The sequence below is a fragment of the Schistocerca cancellata genome, chromosome 7 (assembly GCF_023864275.1).
Source record: "Schistocerca cancellata isolate TAMUIC-IGC-003103 chromosome 7, iqSchCanc2.1, whole genome shotgun sequence".
NCBI lineage: Eukaryota > Metazoa > Arthropoda > Insecta > Orthoptera > Acrididae > Schistocerca > Schistocerca cancellata.
The window spans coordinates 292889823-292905198 of NC_064632.1; the positions used below are offsets into that span (position 1 = coordinate 292889823).

Sequence of the window (15376 nt, forward strand, 5' to 3'; positions counted from 1 at the left end):
CCCCCCTTTCCAGTCATTTTCCACTCATGAATGGTGTGCAGGAATTATGATCATTGATATGTCCATTTATTAGCTCTAATTTCTTTAAACACAGTTGTTCTTCTTAGCACAGAGGTTTATTCACCCATATCGCACAAAAATACACAATGATTACTTGTTTCAACGAAGTTGAATTGCCATCTTCAGATCATGTGTATAGACAAAATTTTTACAGGACCAATCCATTTTTTATACAAACGACCTGAAGATGGTGATTTAATTTTGCTGAATCTAGTAATCGTATATTTTTGTGTGATATGGGCAGATAAACTTCTGCAATAAGAAAAACAACCATATTTAGATTCTGAGATCACCTCCAACATAGTTATGTCAGGTGTGTGTATGTGTATATGTGTGTGTGTGTGTGTGTGTGTGTGTGTGTGTATGTATGTGTGTGTGTGGGAGGGAGTGTGAGTGGGTGTGCATGTCAGGATTGTCTCTTTGTGGAACATTCAAACCTCAAATTTTATAAGAAACATTTCCATGATGTCCATGGTGTCTACCATTGGAGTTGTATTAGCATTTTTGTGGTACTCCTGTGCCTACTAAACAAACTCCTTGAATCTCCGCTATCTCCTCTGTTAATCATAGCTGATAAGAATGCAAATTAATGATACTCAAGAGCTGGCTGAACAAAGATTTTCTAAACTATATCATTTGTGGACTATTTTTATTATTTTTCTAACTTTTTTTATTAATTTTGTGGGCACCTGCCTATCTTACAAATCACTTTATTTGGCTATTCAAATTTAGATCACTCCTGAAACACTATTATACACACATCAAAAAAAGTTTTGCATCACCTCGGTCCTGAGAGTTCTGGAACCTGTACAGAAAATTGGAATAGAGATCAACATAAACATAATTTCTGCCCTTTTTATTGCTCATGAAAATGACACATTGCATGTTGTACCACCATACAGCGAGACCTTAAGAGGTAGGTGGTGGTCCAGATTGGTGTACACACCGGTACCTCTAATACCCAGTAGCACATCCTCTTGTTTTGATGCATGCCTGTATTCGTCATGGCATACTATCCATAAGTTCATCAAGGCACTGTTGGCCCAGATTGTCCTACTCCTCTATGGCGATTTGGTGTAGATCTCTCAGAGTGGTTGGTGGGTCACGCCGTCCATAAACAGCCCTCTTCAATCTATCCCAGGTATGTCCGATAGCGTTCATGTCTGGAGGATATGTGGCAACTCTAGTTGAGCGATGTCATTATCCTGAAGGAAGTCATTCACAAGATGTGCACAATGGGAGCGTGAATTGTCGTCCATGAAGACGAATGCTTCGCCAATATGCTGCCGATATGGTTGCACTATTGGTCAGAGGATGGCATTCACATATCGTACAGCCATTATGGCACCTTCCATGACCACCAGCAGGGTATGTCATGCATCCAAACACGTCTCCAACGATTGTCTGGTTGAAGGCATATATGACACTCATCGGTGAAGAGAAAGTGATGCCATTCCCAAGTGGTCCATTCAGCATGTCGTTGGGTCCATCTGTACCACACTGCATGGTGTCGTGGTTGCAAAGATGGACCTCGCCATGGACATCAGGAGTGAAGTTGCGCATTATGCAGCGTATTGTGCACAGTTTGAGTCATAACATGATGTTCTGTGGCTGCACGGAAAGCATTATTCAACATCGTTGCATTGCTGTCAGGGTTCCTCCGAGCCATAATCTGTAGGTAGCGGTCATCCACTGCAGTAGTAGCCCTTGGGCGACGTGAGCGAGGCATGTCATCGACAGTTCCTGTGTCTGTCTGTCTGTATCTCCTCCATGTTTGAACAACATCCCTTTGGCTCACTCCAAGACGCCTGGACAGTTCCCTTGTTGAGAACCCTTCCTGGCACAAAGTAACAATGCAGATATGATCGAACTGTAGTGTTGACCGTTTAGGCATGGTTGAACTACAGACAACACAAGCCATATACCTCCTTCCTGGTGGAATGACTGGAACTGATTGGCTGTTGGACCTCCTGCCTAATAGGCGCTGCTCATCCATGGTTGTTTATATCTTTGGTCACATTTAGTGACAAAGGGACTGTATCTGTGATACAATATCCACAGTCAACATCTATCTTCAGGAATTCTGGGAACCGGGGTGATGCAAAACGTTTTCTGATGTGTGTATATTTTATGGTGGGAGCTGATTCTAGTGGTTGATTTCCATGTGTAATCAAGCAATAGTACTTATTCACATGCAACACATTATATACATGGTATAACGAGTATAAGTGCAGATATTTCTGTTGGTGACTGAGGACAGTGTACTGAACAATATTACATCAGTATTTATGTCTTTTGCAGACTAGTTGTTATAACTGTTACAAGTCATTTTTAGGTTGGTTAGTATCTCCAAGTACAAGTGTCAGTGCCAGTAATGCTTATTTTCTCCCGGGCAACAGGTCAGATGTTGAAGTGTGGACACAAGACAGGTAGTCTGTACTGACAGGCATAGTCCACGTAGTGGTACAGTTACAGCTGTGCAGAAAATGTCAGGTCATAAGGTTTGTGACATGTTTGGGGGTTGGCCGTTCGACACAGAGAAAACACAACCAACACACTTGTGTGTCTACATGCAAGGTACCAAATACAAAAATATCTGCACTTATACACCTTATGCCCCATATATTTGTCTCTGCAGCTGTTGTGCATTTCTTTTCAGTTTTCTGGTGTTAAGATGACCCTGTATATAACAGTACAATCCACGAACATCCGCATGGATCTCACAACATTATCCACCAGGTCATTTATATTTGTTGACAACACTAGTGACCTTATGAAATTTCCTAGAGCAAGCCTGAAGCAATATTCATTTCTGACTATTTCTGTCTGTTGAGAATGGGAAGTTCTATTGGCTACGACAAAATGGATCTATTGTTCAATGATGAGTTTGTACAGTAGAACTCCAGTTACCTGAAATCTGATTATTCAGATCACCAATTGTCCGGATTGCTGTATGACCAAAGTTGTCAGTTTTGTTCGATAGTTATTACAATATATAGTACACTGTACATTTCTTAATCATTCTAAAATCAATCTGCAGCAAATGTATTAAAAGAACAACTCCTCCAGTGGACAATGAATACAGTATACGCATTGTTGTGTTTGTGGTACGCATCATTCAGTGCAGTCTACATCAGTCTGTGTCATGACTTTACCAAAAATGGTTCAAATGGATCAGAACACTATGGGACTTAACAGCTATGTCATCAGTCCCCTAGAACTTAGAACTACTTAAACCTAACTAACCTAAGGACAGCACACAACACCCAGCCATCACAAGGCAGAGAAAATCCCTGACCCCGCCGGGAATCGAACCCGGGAACCCGGGCGTGGGAAGCGAGAACGCTACCGCACGACCACGAGATGCAGTGACTTTACCATAAGATTGATTTGTCACTATGCATTCCATCTTCAATGTCATTTGTTTTGTTTTGTATTTGTGTTTTAATTTACTGTGTGGCTAAAAGGAAATGAGTTGTCTTATAATTGGCAAACAGAATAAAAGTGCTTGAACAATTGGACGAAGGCCTGGGTAGTAAGCAGTTAGCTGAAATGTTCAGTATGGGAACATCAGCAGTTTCAGATGTAAAAAAAAAAGTCCTCAATTTTAAACTTTGTGTGTCTCCTTGAGAATGTAAGCAGAAATTTGTTGAGAAAAGCAATGAAAACAGCAGAAAACAAAGAGTTTGAAGAGGCCATATTCCAGTGGTTTTTGTAGCAGTGAGCATTGGTTAACCCTCTTTCAGGGCTGACTGTGAAAAAGCCAAATTTTTAGTAGAGAAAATCGACAGTTTGTCTTCATTTAAAGTGAGCAATGTCTGGCTAAAGAATTTTGAGGCAAGGCACAATACGCATGGGCTGGATTTAAGTGATGGAAAACTATCTGCAGACCCAAAACCAGCTGGAAATGTTATTGAAAAATTGAAAATTGATCCAGAATCATATGACCCTGAATTATTATACAGGCCAGATGTGAAATGTCTTATTTGGAAGGCTTTGCCTGAAGCATCTTTGGTTTCTAAAAAGGAAACTAGTGCTCCTAGCCATAAGGTTAGTAAAGATAATGTTCCAGTGCTGAACTATGCTAACTCTATGGGAAACCACAAAACACCACTTCCATTGACAGAAAATCGAAAACCCCCAAGCTTTTTACAAGAATCATTCGAAGGCCTGGATGACAGCTACTTTGTTTTGCGAATGTTGCGATTCAATTTCCATACCTGAAGTAAAAAAAAATATCAAAAGGCCATAGGAAAAGAAGGCAGTAATGTGATGTTAAATCTGGACAATGCGTGCACCCACCCCAACAAAAGCCATCATGCTAGAGAGGATGGATGTTTCAAAATAATCTTCCTGCCACCAAACATAACAAGTTTGCTGCAGCCAGTGGACTGATTAGTTATCGAAACTAGGAAGCGACATTGCAGAAGATGACTGTTGAGAAAGCTGTTGATGGAAGATGAAAGTGAAGAAAGCATTGTGGCTCATCACAAAAAATTGAATCCAAAAGACTGCACTTACATGGTGGTAGAACCATGGAATTTGGTGAAAACAACCACATTAAAAAAAGAGCTTGGAATAAATTGAAAGGCATTTCAATCAAAGTTGAGGTACATAAAGATGAAAATGAAAAGAACAACATAAAAAGGAATTAGAAGGAAGAGAAGTGGCAGAGGATGAAATATCAGTTGAGGACATAAGAAAGATCCTTCTGAAACTTCCTCGTCATTCCAATTGCATTACAGAGGATATAGACAAGTGGCTTGCTTGTGATTGTTTGTACCCTGGATTTAAAATACTCAGTGTGAGAGAAGAAACTGATGACCAGGAAGATGACATTGTAGCTGAACAAGATACGGGACCGTCAGATGGTGAGTCATTTGCTTGTCTTGACCCTGTACTAACATGGATGGACTGGCAGCCTTCATGTGACCGTGTATAGCTCCTCACTGTCAAGCAGATGTGAGATGTGGCTGCCCAGAAACAATTGAAGACAGGAAAACAACAGACTCTGAACAATATGTTCAAGAACTGGCTGTGTGTAAGTACAGTACTGTACAGAGTCTAAACAACATTGTTTTGTAGTCATTAAATTAATATTACATTAGCATTTATACACAAATTTAGCTTTTTTCTTAAAAAAAAAAGAACTGACCTCTTTTTCAAAATTCATCCAGTTATCCAGATATTTGATTATCTGGATCAGATCAGAACTTGAGTCATCCATATAACTGCATTTCTACTGTGTATTGTTTGCTCAGCTGCAGAACAGAACTGTATTGAATGCCTTCCAGAAATCAGATAAGGTGTGTACTTTGCCGCTATCTGCTACTTTATGGATCTAGTGAATAGAGTGGACTGAGTGTTACATGACTTTTGCCTGCAGATCCACATTGATTCCACCAGAGGAAATTTGTGGACTTCAAAAAGATAAAAGATATTCCATAATCAAATAACAAAATGATGTCAGTGATACAGGCATATAGATGAAGCAACTGTCCAACAATCAATTTTTAAAACTGGAATGACCATCAACTTTTTCCAGTTGCTAGCTAATCTTTCTTGCTCATTTAGTCTACAATTAAATGTGGTTAGAAGGAGAACAGGTTCTTTTATGCAGTTCATATAAAACTGAAGAATATAATTCTGGCCAGAAACACATGCAATTAGGTGTCTCATAAGGCTCAAAATAAGGTCCATTATTATTTTTGTGTTACATCAGTGATGTGCAATGCCAGGTCGAGTCAGATATCATCCTTTATGGAGATGACTCAACAGCAATAATCTACTGTAAAACTGACGAAGTTTTTGTTAACAGATTACTGGTTTCGGTCTTTAATGACCATCATTAGATCTGTTTCATAAAAACAAAGTCCTAATGTACTGCAACCATAGTGGCATCATCAAATGTTAAATGCGGAATCAGTACCAGCATCGTCCAATACATATAAATAACATCACATGCACGAGTCATGTTGTCAGTAGTACAGTGACCATAGACGTAAATTAAAGGAAACTTATCACCTAAAATTATTGCTTCATGTATAATATTGCCTCAAATGTTCCTCAATGTAATTTTGATATATATAACCATACTGAAAGTAAAGAAGGAAATACTATAGTAGTAGCTGTTCTTAACTAATACAAACATTATTTTCAGCGTGAAAATTTTAAGATGGCACAGCAGTATTTCCAGCTTGTTGGAAGCAGTGCGAGTGAATGTGATACAGTTCCTGGCAGGCAATGCATGGCATCTTCATATTTTCTCAAGAGGCAATTTGATGATGTACTTGTCTACTTGAACTCTATTAGAAGCTTTTTCTACAATGATGACAGCTTCAATTTTAATTATGCCCAGGTAATTTATCTACACTGTTTCATTATATGCTAACATTTGTGAGAGTTAAAACGCTCAGAAAAAATAGGACAGCTGTGCAGAGAGGATAACCAACAAAGAGATAGAGGGGCTGGCCAGTACTTACCTCAGCTCAGTACAGCCGATAGATACACATAAAACAGAACCGAAAATTTTGTTCCTAGCTTTCGGAACAAATGTTCCTTCATCGGGGAGGAGAGAGGGGAAAGAAAGGGAAGAAGGGAAAGGAGATTCAGTTACTCACAACCCAGGTTATGAAGCAACAGGGAAAGGAAAATAGGGAGGGTAGCAAGGATGGAGGCATGGTTGTCAGAGGGAAGCCAAAGATATTCTACTGTAAGTACTGTGCCAGCTTCAAACCAAAGAGGATGCATACAGAAGTAAAGAGGTATATAGTATAAAGAAAAACACAACTATGTAGGATGAAAAGATGCATGAATGGCTAAAGAGGAAAGGGAAAGAGGAGAAGACTGAAGAGTGAATGGGAATGAGGTTGTTTAACGTAGGTTCAGTGCAGGGGGATGGCGGGATGAAAGGATGTGTTGGAGTGCAAGTTCCCATCTCCGCAGTTCAGAGGGACTGGTGTTGGGTGGGAGAAGCCAAATGGCACATATGGTGTAGCAGGTTCCTAGGTCCCTAGAATTATGCTGGAGGGCATGCTCCACTACTGGGTATTGGGCATCTCCTAGGCCAACAGTTCGTCTGTGTCCGTTCATGCGCTCAGCCAGTTTAGTTGTTGTGATGCCGATGTAAAAGGCTGTGCAGTGCAGGCATGTCAGTTGATAAATGACATGTGTAGTTTCACATGTAGCCCTGCCTTGAATTGTGTATGTTTTACCAGTAGTGGGGCTGGAGTAGGTGGTTGTGGGGGGATGCATGGGGCAGGTTTTGCAGCGGGGTCGGTTACGGGGGTAGGAACCACTAGGTAGAGAAGGTAGTCTGGGAATATTGTAGGGTTTAACAAGGATGTTACGGAGGTTAGGGGGGCGATGAAAGGCAACTCTGGGTGGTGTGGGGAGAATTTTGTCAAGGGATGATCTCATTCAGGGGTTGACTTGAGAAAGTCATATCCCTGGCGGACTAATTTGTTGATGTTTTCGAGGCCAGGATAATATTGGGTGACAAGGGAGATGCTTCTGTGTGGTCCCAACGTAAATTTTCGGTTCTGTTTTATGTGTATCTATCAGCTGTACTGAGCTGAGGTAAGTACTGGCCAGCCCCTCTATCTCTTTGTTAGTATTTGTTTCACATCTTTATATGAGATTTTCCATTAATCATTCAGAGAGGATAACCCTCTTTTGTAGATTCTGTGCTACTGCTCTTTCCTCTGTTGTCCATGAATGTTTGTTCAGGTGTGGTGAAGAACATTCAGGCTTTCCTCGGAGGACAAAAAGTACCACTGCTTTGTTAACACTTTGTTCATTACGGTCTACCAGAAACCATTGTTGATGATTAGTGACTTACATGCAAATCAAATGGAAGGAAACTCCCTCGAATATCCACATCCTCTTTGATCCCATGCCGTAGTGTGTAGATGGTCTTATTTTATTGCAGCATATGGAGGACTCACATGATGGTGAATTCTCTGTTAAAGATCATGTGGAGCATGATGTAGCAATTTTCACAAATGTTAGTGTGTAAAGGAGATCTATACAAATTGTATACCTATTAATAAGAGACTGTTAAAATGTTAATTATTTAAAAACTGATATGATTGTTCTCTTCTAGTTAAGTTTACTCATACATAATACATCAGTGTCTGTTATTGAAAAACAAAAGAGCTTGTAGACAATGCCACTTTTTCATGTGGCATTTTATCCATCACAGCATAAGACTTTAGAGAGTGGGGTACACTTCTAACTTCTTCCTGCCCTTCATATTATACCTAGTAAAGCCATGTGTTTTGAGTCTTTGCGATCCTCAAGACTCCTTAGTGATATTGTTGCCACATTTTTACACAAGCTACAGCTCTGGAGGCATTCAGACTTAATACTGCAAATGCTACCTTTGCACCCAAGCCTGCTTGGTCGAATGCATGAACCAAATGCCCAGATCTGCAGTTCCTGTCATACTGAGCAGTATTATTGTGGAATGACACAGTAATCAATAGGGGAAAAGTAAACTGGCTAAGGGCTATAGTATGCTATAGTATCTTATCTTTATCTTGGCTTCCTTTTCTATTTTAAGTTAAAAATTGAAGTACATAACTTAGTTTTAGGTGTCCCAGCCAACAAAGTCACATTCATAATTTTGAAGAATGCAAATACTTTATTAGAATTCCATTTCAAATGGTGCAGTACAAGTGAAAGGAGGACCAGAGAGTGGAAGAAAAACGGGAGGACATAAATGGCTGAAGCGATGAAAGCAGTTGTCACTTAAGTCTGTTTGTAGTGTGAGACCAGCAAACCATTTTCGTGTCCAAATATGGAAGAAGACTGCATGCACAATTAAACTCAACACTTTATTTCTAATGACACATACTGTGACATACATCTAACACAGTAAAAGAAAAAAAAGTTCAATTAAGTGCAGTCAGTATTAAACATACACACTATCGACAACCAAGCAAAAGTAAAAAAAGGAAGAAGCAAAGAAAACTTCACTGTGCAGAACATCTGCACCTCAGCAAAGAGCAGCAAACTGCCAGTGCTCCTTGCAGCCAGCGCCAGCACATGAACTCAGCTGACATTTTGCAGTCTGCTGATTGCTAGTTGTCAAGCACAAGCCGATCACAACCTTCCTTCACAGCTGCCCAGGAGAAAGCAGCACATTCTCCTCTGTGTTGCACTATTTGTCATCCATGTCTTTTGCTGGGAAGCACACACTGCAACCAGAGTGCATATTGTGAAAAGACGTCGTCGAGGGTCGTGGTGCTGGCCGCTCAGCAATAGTCGAGGGATGTGGCTTGGTAGGACATGGTTGGAAAACATGGCAGTTTCTTGTATGACAAATGCAAGCTTGACACAATTGACAGAGATGGTATTTTGTTTTCCATTGACCATGATCTGAATGTTTTGACGACTGGTGACATTTCAGTGTGGGCCTGTATGTGGAGGCATTAATACTGGCTTAACTCTGTCCCTATGTAGCATCACATGTGTACACCTGCTTAATTCCTTATGTATAAAAGTTTGGTGCTCATCATGTCGGGATGTCGGTCGTGGATGGATTTATGAGATTCTCTCTCTTAGGTCGTCACTGAAATGTGAAGAGTCAGTGCTATCTTTTGGTACTTTTCTCAAATCAATAAACTCACCAGGTGAGTGTAAGGTTTCACCATACCCTAATTCAGCTGGTGATGCATCCAGGTCTGGTTTTCACATTGTCTGAAGCCCCAGGAGAACTAATGGTGAGGGTGATGTCCAGTCCATCTCATGGTTAGGACTGCCTTAATGGAACGATCCTAGCGTTCTACCATGCCCTAGCTGGTGAGGTGGTCATTCTTAGTGGAATGGTGCACTGCTCTACAGAAGTTGCTCAGGTTGGTAAATAAATCAGATTCGAAACATTTCGCTTTATCCATAGTTATATGGAGCAGTTATCCAAAACATGCAACCCACTGTGACATCAATGTGGCCACTAGAGTTGTGGTGGAAATATTCTAGACTAGAACCGCCTCTGGCCAACTTGTAAATCTGCCCACAATGGTTAGTAAGTAACGTTGCCCTTCAGAGGGGTGGGCGGGGCGGGGGGATGCTGCCCTTCAGAGGGGTGGTGGGGTGGGGGGATGCCAGTGGCCCAATGACATCAATGTGCAAATTTTTTTGTCATATCAGGGAAGCTGTCTACTGGTGAGAGCACATGCTGTGCTACTTTACTACACTGGCATTGTGTTCGCACATGAGCCCACTGTTAGCAGTCCTTCTTCACTCCTGGCCATATGTTACAGCTGCAGACTAGTTTCACCATCACCTAAACTCCCGGGTGGCACAGACTGTGTAGAGTTTGAAATACTTTTCTATGGAGTGGTGCTGGCACGAACGGCCTGGTTTTGCCATGAGTTGCATCACAATAAACTCTAGTATCTGAAGCTGGAACTTCAACAAGCTTGAGCTGTGAATCTGATGCAACATCACACAGGCAGTCACAAAGCTCCGTGTCAGATTCTTGGGCTTTGGTCAGGTGTATCAAGCCAACTGCCTGTGTAACAGTGTTTATGCAGGCTTAACATCAGTAGAAAACTATGATGATGGTTTGTGGGGCACTCAACATTGTGGTCATCAGCACCCGTTCAAGTTCCAATCTTTCCATTTCCAGTCTCACCACTACTCAAATGATGATGAGATGATGAGGAAAACACAAAAACCTAGTCCCTGGGCGGAGAAAATCCCCGACCTAATCAGGAATCGAACCGAGGACCCCGTGATCCAGAGGCAGCAACGCTAACCACTAGACCATTAGCTGCGGGCTAGCCACTAGACCATTAGCTGTGGACAGAAAACGATGAGATAAACGCTACTGGGTTATACTGTCACGGAGAACACTTATCATTATTGTGCTGTAATGCAAATGTTCAAGGCTTGTGTTTTGTGTGCATTGTAAAGACTCTGGCCTTGAGCTGTGTATGAAAGTATTTTATAGCGGTACAGATAGCTAACAGTTCTGTGTCATATGCACTGTATTTTTGCTGTGTTGGTATAAGCTTCCAGGAAAAAAGGCAAGCAGCTGCGAAGCATTGCTTACATATTATTGTAGTGCAGCACCAGTAGCGCGTCAGCAACAAGCGCAAGAGGAGTGTCCAATGCAGGATGTGCTAGTAATGCTTCCTCGGCAATGATTTGTCTGTCCACCTCAAAAGCATCTAACACTGCTTGGATCCACTGCAGGGGTGGTTTTCTCTAGTTTTGGGATCTGCTGCAGGGATTTAGTGGCTGTGATAAAAGTTGAGGCCCCCTAAGAACTGACACAATTCCTTGGCCATTTGTGGTCAAGGCATGCTAAGGATAACCACAATCTTTTCTGGCAGCAGGTGTAGTGCCGTGCGGTTGGCAGGAAAGAATGAACGATCAAGTTTGAACACACTTTATTATAACTAAAATGCCTTCTTAGTGTGCACTAATTTCCAAATACAACAACAAGAAGCACAACAATTCTTGTGGTGGCAAAAACCAGGTAAGAGTACAAGACAATGAAAAGAAAATAATAACCAAAGTACTAGTCTACACAATTACAAAGATACAACTTTCTACTGAATGCTACGGTGAGTGTCTACTAAGCTAAATCCGGTGTTGGTATTGCCCGGAACTGTCCTAGCTGTAGGTACACACTGTCTGTCTGATTCTGCTAGCATGCTTATGACGCTGATTCAGCGGAGTGCTACACAGTCACATTAGTTCCAATTGGTGGATCTCTGTCACATGGCTTTTCATGAAGTAGTTCCATGTTTATGCGGAAAGTCTGTTGTTGTTTACATCCACTGGCGTTGTTTTGATCTGAGCTCTTAAAGGGAGGACGGCATCCCACCTTGCTTGTCTGTTGTGTGAGCACTCTAACTGATAAGGAGCTGCTACGACAGAAGGAGTGACCCCTTGGATGTTATAAGGTGCCCCAAGAATGTAATTTCTGCCCTGTTGAACATGCACTTTGCTATATTCAAAACAATTCCAAAATCATTCACTCATGTAAACACTTCTAACAGGTGATGTTCAAGCCCTTTCAGAGTGGCTGAATAGATGAGGATGTCATCAAGGTAGGCAAAGCAGCAGTCTATAAATCACTGCCATGCCTGTGCAGCATTTCTAAGTTCAAATATCATATACAAAGTCTCAAATAAGCCAAAGGGTGTAATGATGTTTTTGGAATATCTTCCTCACCAACAGGGATCTGTGTATGCACTTTAACGCAATCTAATATGCTGAAAAACGTTTTGCTGGGCAGTGCATGATTATAATCTTTTAGCAAATGGGATTGGTTACCTCTCCAAGATTGTAGGTGCATTCAGGGCATGGTAATCCCTGCATGGCCATCATGCATCGTTCTTATTAGGCACTAACTCTAATGGTAAGGGCTAAGTTGTTTTGTACACACTCAACACATAGTTTGAATAAACACACATACCTTCAAATGTTTTTTTCAGATCTTGTGTTTCATGTTTGTACATCTTATATCTCTGTTCCAATGTAAATGTTGTAAAGTGTCTCGTGTCATGTTGTGTTGTACTTATTTAGCTTCCACATACAGAGCATTCAGAATATAATTTTACAGGGTAATTCACAAGTTCCTTCATGTTGTCAGAAGATGAGTCTGCAAAAACTACAAAACATGCAGAAAGTAATTATCAGTACATGGAGAGCAGCTCTCCAATATTTTACCTCACATTGCAGATCTTCAGTCAGAGCATCATTTTTGATGCAGAAAACATCAGCATGATAGTCAAACTTTTGCCATATGTGTCCCAATACATCACAGTCAATATCAGCATGCTCCCATGTAGCTCTTCCAAATAAAGTGGCAGTGGAGGCAGGAACTCATGATTTTTGACATAAAGCCATAAGAAGAACTCAGATGACTTGAGTCATGTGACCACAGGGCAACTAAAGAAGAAGGGAATCATACTGGGAAGCAAGTCCAGTCATATACGGAGTCAATTCTCAACACTGATGTAATTACAAATGTCTGAAAGAAAGTGTAGCGGACCACTATCTTGTTGCAAAATGAAGTGTCCACTGTCTTGCTGTAATTATGGCAGAGGCTGTTGCTGCAGCACTTCCTGGTGCATGAAACCAGTCACAGTTTTCTCCACAAAGAAAAATGGTCCACAAACTTTTGAAGAATACATGGCTTAAAGGTGATTCACTTTAGATGAATCAAGAATGTGTACTGCAATATGTGGATGTTCTGTGCCCCAGACATGCACACACTTTGCAACATGTAAAATTTTTGTGTCAAGGCTAAAATATTTTATTTTGCATATTTCTTTTTAAAGTCTTCTTATACAACCACAAGTAGCCCACAGTTACCAATTTTATGTCTATTTAGAAGCATTTTTAATGAAACTAACACTTCAACAGTTGCTCTGAAACATTTGCTCTGAATATCAGTCCTGATTTTTATTGTTAGATAACTTAAAAATTATCATCACTTTTAACTCCACTTATATTAGAGAAATTTATGGCAAGTGGTCCAGTTGGTGGCATCTTAACATCCCCATTTTGGCACATGGTGAGAAGTGGTTGGAGATGGTGAGAGATAGTGGGAATGCTGGAGAGTGATGGGTTTGCAGTTCCATTTCATATCTCTGCAAATCATAACACCCAGGTATTTGTATGAGTTTTCTGATTCCATTTATGACTCATTGATATTTTAAATATAATAGAGGGAAACATTCCACGTGGGAAAAATATATTTAAAAAGAAAGATGATGAGACTTACCTAAGGTAAGTCTTTCCGCTCCCGGGATTGGAATGACTCCTTACCCTCTCCCTTAAAACCCATATCCTTATGTCTTTCCTTCTCCTTCCCTCTTTCCTGATGAGGCAACCGTTGGTTGCGAAAGCTAGAATTTTGTGTGTACGTTTGTGTTTGTTTGTGTGTCTATCGACCTGCCAGCGCTTTTGTTTGGTAAGTCTCATCATCTTTCATTGATATTTTAGTTATACAAAACTATGTTTTTGTGTTTTTTGAAGTGCATACTTCACTTTTAGTAACATTTAAAGCAAGTTCTCAATATTTGCACTACTTTTAAATCGTATCAACATCTCATTGGATATTTGTGCACCTTTTTTCAGATAGTACTTCATTGTAGATAACTGCATTATCTGTAAGAAGTGTGATATTCCTATTAAGACTCTCTGAGAGGTCATTAATATACAGTATGAACAAGAAGGGTCTCAGTATACTTCCCTGTAACATGCTTGAAGCTACATCTACTTCTGTCAATGACCCACCATCTAGGATAACATGTTGCATCCTCCTTACCAAGAAATCCTCAATCCAGTCATACATTTTGTTTCATACCCCATATGATTGTACTTTGTTGACAGTTGTTGGTTTGGTGATGAGTCAGATCCTTTTCAGAAGTCAAGAACTGTATCCATGTGATTGCATTGACCCACAGCTTTCAGGATGATGTGAGGAGGTTGCAAGTTGGGTTTTGTATGATCCAAGGTTGTATCCACATGATGCCTTTTCTTCTGTTAAAATTTATATATGTGTTTGGACTTCCAACAGTGTAACTACACATGTGCATTTGTGCATGCATGATTCCTTGAAATGGACACTGTGAGTAAAAGCACATTGTGCCAGGCTAGGTGGGAATCTCGTGTGCTGTTCAGCAGATGACAGGAAACTGAGGCCCATGTGTATTAAGCTGTGTAGTATGTTGAGGTTATACTTTAATTTACAGGCATTAATGTCTGATGGCTCCAAACAAGGCACACTGAAATCTATAGATGACTAAAGATGAGGAAAAGTCATATGTAACATTGCCACTGAAGACAATTTTAATAAAAATTTGAGATGTGATAGCCTGAGCATCAAGTATTAGGTAAAAAGCCCCCAGTCACATTACTGCAAAGAATAAGAGAAGTCTCAGAGTAGGAATTCAGAGAAGCAGCCTATAAATTTTTTAAAAAATGTATGCTGACTTAATAGCACAATAGAAGCCTTACGTCTGTACAAAAGAAAAGATGGGGTATATGTATCTCCTCAACAAATTACTATAAACTGAAATGAAGGACATTGATGACACAAAAAAATACAAAATTTGTACAGTGCAACCTCCTTGTAGTGGATTCTGGGGCCTGTGACATTCTCAAATTTGTTGAGTCCAAGAACATTAATCTGTATATAAACTTTTATAGTTAAATGCTTTTATAAAATAAAATGCAAATGACACACTGAAAGCCAGTTAACCTTCACATAATGACTAAGAACTTCCATTAAGAATCTCTGTTTCAGTTACAGTCACTGAAATACTTTGTTTCAAAATGAGAAATAAAT

At 40.3% G+C, this 15376-nt stretch overlaps 1 protein-coding gene across 2 annotated transcripts in view; it reads left to right on the forward strand.

Moving 5' to 3' along the window:
* Positions 1-15376, forward strand: part of LOC126092229 (intraflagellar transport protein 56) — a 188208-nt gene that overhangs the window by 121389 nt on the left and 51443 nt on the right. For both annotated transcript variants that reach the window (XM_049907728.1, XM_049907730.1), the window contains one exon: positions 6221-6418. In XM_049907728.1, coding sequence (XP_049763685.1) covers positions 6221-6418 — 198 coding nt within the window. The remainder of the gene's footprint in view (positions 1-6220; positions 6419-15376) is intronic.